Source organism: Conger conger, chromosome 10, assembly GCF_963514075.1.
Source record: "Conger conger chromosome 10, fConCon1.1, whole genome shotgun sequence".
NCBI classification, from domain to species: domain Eukaryota; kingdom Metazoa; phylum Chordata; class Actinopteri; order Anguilliformes; family Congridae; genus Conger; species Conger conger.
In genome coordinates, this window is record NC_083769.1 from 50,526,177 (window position 1) to 50,528,676 (window position 2,500).

Here is a 2,500-nt window from a genome sequence, read left to right on the forward strand (position 1 = left end):
TGGGTGGGGGTGTGTGTGTGTGTGGGTGGGTGGGGGTGTGTGTGTGTGTGTGTGTGTGTGTGTGAGGCAGGGCTGGTGGAGAGGTGCAGTCCCTTGTCTGGGATCCTCGAGGGGAGAGACTGGCAGTGCTTCTGAAAGGTAAGACCACCTGTACAATGCAGCCCACCTGTCCTCCACCTTTTACACTGTCTCCTCTGCCCCAGGCTGTATGTGTGTCTCACCTGTATGTCTCCTACCCCAGGCTGTATGTACTCTCACCTGTATGTCTCCTCTGCCCCAGGCTGTATGTACTCTCACCTGTATGTCTCCTGCCCCAGGCTGTATGTGTGTCTCACCTGTATGTCTCCTGCCCCAGGCTGTATGTACTCTCACCTGTATGTCTCCTGCCCCAGGTGACGCAGACACGCCTGCACGCCCTGCAGTGATCGCCGTGTTCAAGACTCGCTCCAGCCCTGTGTTTGAGCTCCTGCCCTGGTACGTCCTGCGAGAGGGAGAGAGAGAGAGAGAGAGAGAGGGATATATGTTTTTATATGTATGTATGTCACCCTATTGTGTGTCACGGGAATATCCTGTTGTTAGGGTTAATATCATTTTATCATTTTGCTGGCATGGTTTGAAAATTGGTGTCAACATATTTATATGTCTATGTGCATGCGTTTATGTGTATGTGTGTGTGTGTTTGTGTGTGTGTGTGTGCGTGCGTTTGTGTGCGCGTGTCAGTGGTTTTGTTCAGGGCGAGGCGGGGGCGGAGCCCAGGTTGATCCAGTTCCACCCCAGCTTCTCAAACGGAGCCCTGCTCACAGTGGTAAGTCCGTCCGTCAATCACCCTGCCAGCCAATCAGCTTTCAGCATCGGTCATAATGGGAGGTCCTTCTCATCTCTTCCTCACTCCAGCCACGTCCTGTTTCCTGCACAATCAGTCTTATCGCGCCTGTCTTCTTCTTATGAACTGCACATAAGGATTTTAATGACTGTTGTTACATAGCCTTTGCATGTTTGCACATACTTGATTATTGAAGGTGAATTATTGAGGTACAGGTGGACGCAGTGGTCAGTGTTTGTTTGTGGTGCGTGAGCTCCCCCTTGTGGCCTTTGAGTGCACCGCTGCAGTTAAATCCCCGCAAGGCAGTGCTTTCCTCCGACACGTCCTGCTCTCTCTGATGTCACTTCCTGCTCTCTCTGATGTCACTTCCTGCTCTCGCTCCCCAGTGCTGGTCGAATGGGCGCATCTCCCACACGCCCTTCTACTTCCAGAGCGCGCTGGGGCCTCGCGTGGGGGGCAGCCCCCCCCTCCCTCTGGGCACCATGGAGAACGGGGACCGGCCTCTCTTCTCTGACCTCTGCTCCTGACCCCCACCCCCCCCCCTTCTCTGACCTTTGACCTCTGCTCACAAACAGACTGACGGACAGACACACTGACCACACAAACAGAGTGACGGACAGACACACTGACCACATAAACAGACTGACGGACAGACACACTGACCACACAAACAGACTGACGGACAGACTGACTCTTGTTTGAAAATAAAGTCTCTTTTTGTGTAAAGTTCATAAATAAAATGGTTCTTCTCTTTCTGCGGCTGCGTTTGGGTTTTGTGTTGACTCGGTGATGGGTCTGATCATGGAATAGGAATATATGGAATAGGATGGGGCTATGGAATTGGGATCTGGAATTGGGATAACGGAATAGGGTGTAGGCCAGTGGTCTTCATTCCTGGTCCTGGAGAGCCGCAGGGTGTGCTGGGGTCCTCACTCCTGGTCCTGGAGAGCTGCAGGGTGTGCTGGGGTCCTCACTCCTGGTCCTGGAGAGCTGCAGGGTGTGCTGGCTTTTGTTGTTACTTGTTGCACTTAACTGATCAATGAAAGCAGCTGATTACACAGTTAACTCACCTCATCTGGCTTCTTGCGTCTGAACTGGTTGATGCAGAAAGAAACCAGTGGGCCCCGTGGCTCTCCCGGACCAGGAATCCTGGTATAGGTGTAACGGGATTGGGATATGGAATAGGGTATAGGGTCTGGTATCCCCTCTACTACAGCCAAATCCCTCTCTGTCCTCATCTTCCTCGACCTGTCAACCACCTTCAGTACATCTGCACTCGCATGGTTGACTTCCTACCTCTCCAGAAGACCTGGTGGGGTTCAGTCTGTGACCAACGGCCCCTATGGACTTGTGTCCCGCAGGGCTCAGTTCTTGGTCTCCTCCTCTTTCTATACACCGTGTCTCTTGGTTCTGTTCTCTCTTCCCATGCCTTTTCTTACCACTTTTATGCCGGTGAGTTGCAACTCTTTCCTTCCCTTCTTATACTCAGGTCGCCATGCAGATCTCTTGCCTGCACCACCTAAAGCTTAACCTTGACAAGACTTAGCTTCTCTAAGTCCTCTCCGACAATCAACCTCTCACTGATTATTGAGGAATTTGTAGAATTCTCCTCACATACAGCCAAGAATCTTGGGGTGACCCTTGAGGACCATCTCACCCTCGCTCCACGTATATCCT

General features: G+C 52.1%; 1 protein-coding gene across 1 annotated transcript in view; it reads left to right on the forward strand.

Annotated features, from left to right (window-relative positions):
• The window catches only part of aaas (achalasia, adrenocortical insufficiency, alacrimia), a 10,566-nt gene extending 8,990 nt beyond the window's left edge, over positions 1-1,576 (forward strand). The window contains 4 exon segments of the mRNA XM_061258276.1: positions 71-138; positions 393-474; positions 721-805; positions 1,210-1,576. Coding sequence (XP_061114260.1) covers positions 71-138; positions 393-474; positions 721-805; positions 1,210-1,350 — 376 coding nt within the window. The 3' untranslated portion in view covers positions 1,351-1,576.
• Positions 1,577-2,500: the final 924 nt, after the last annotated feature.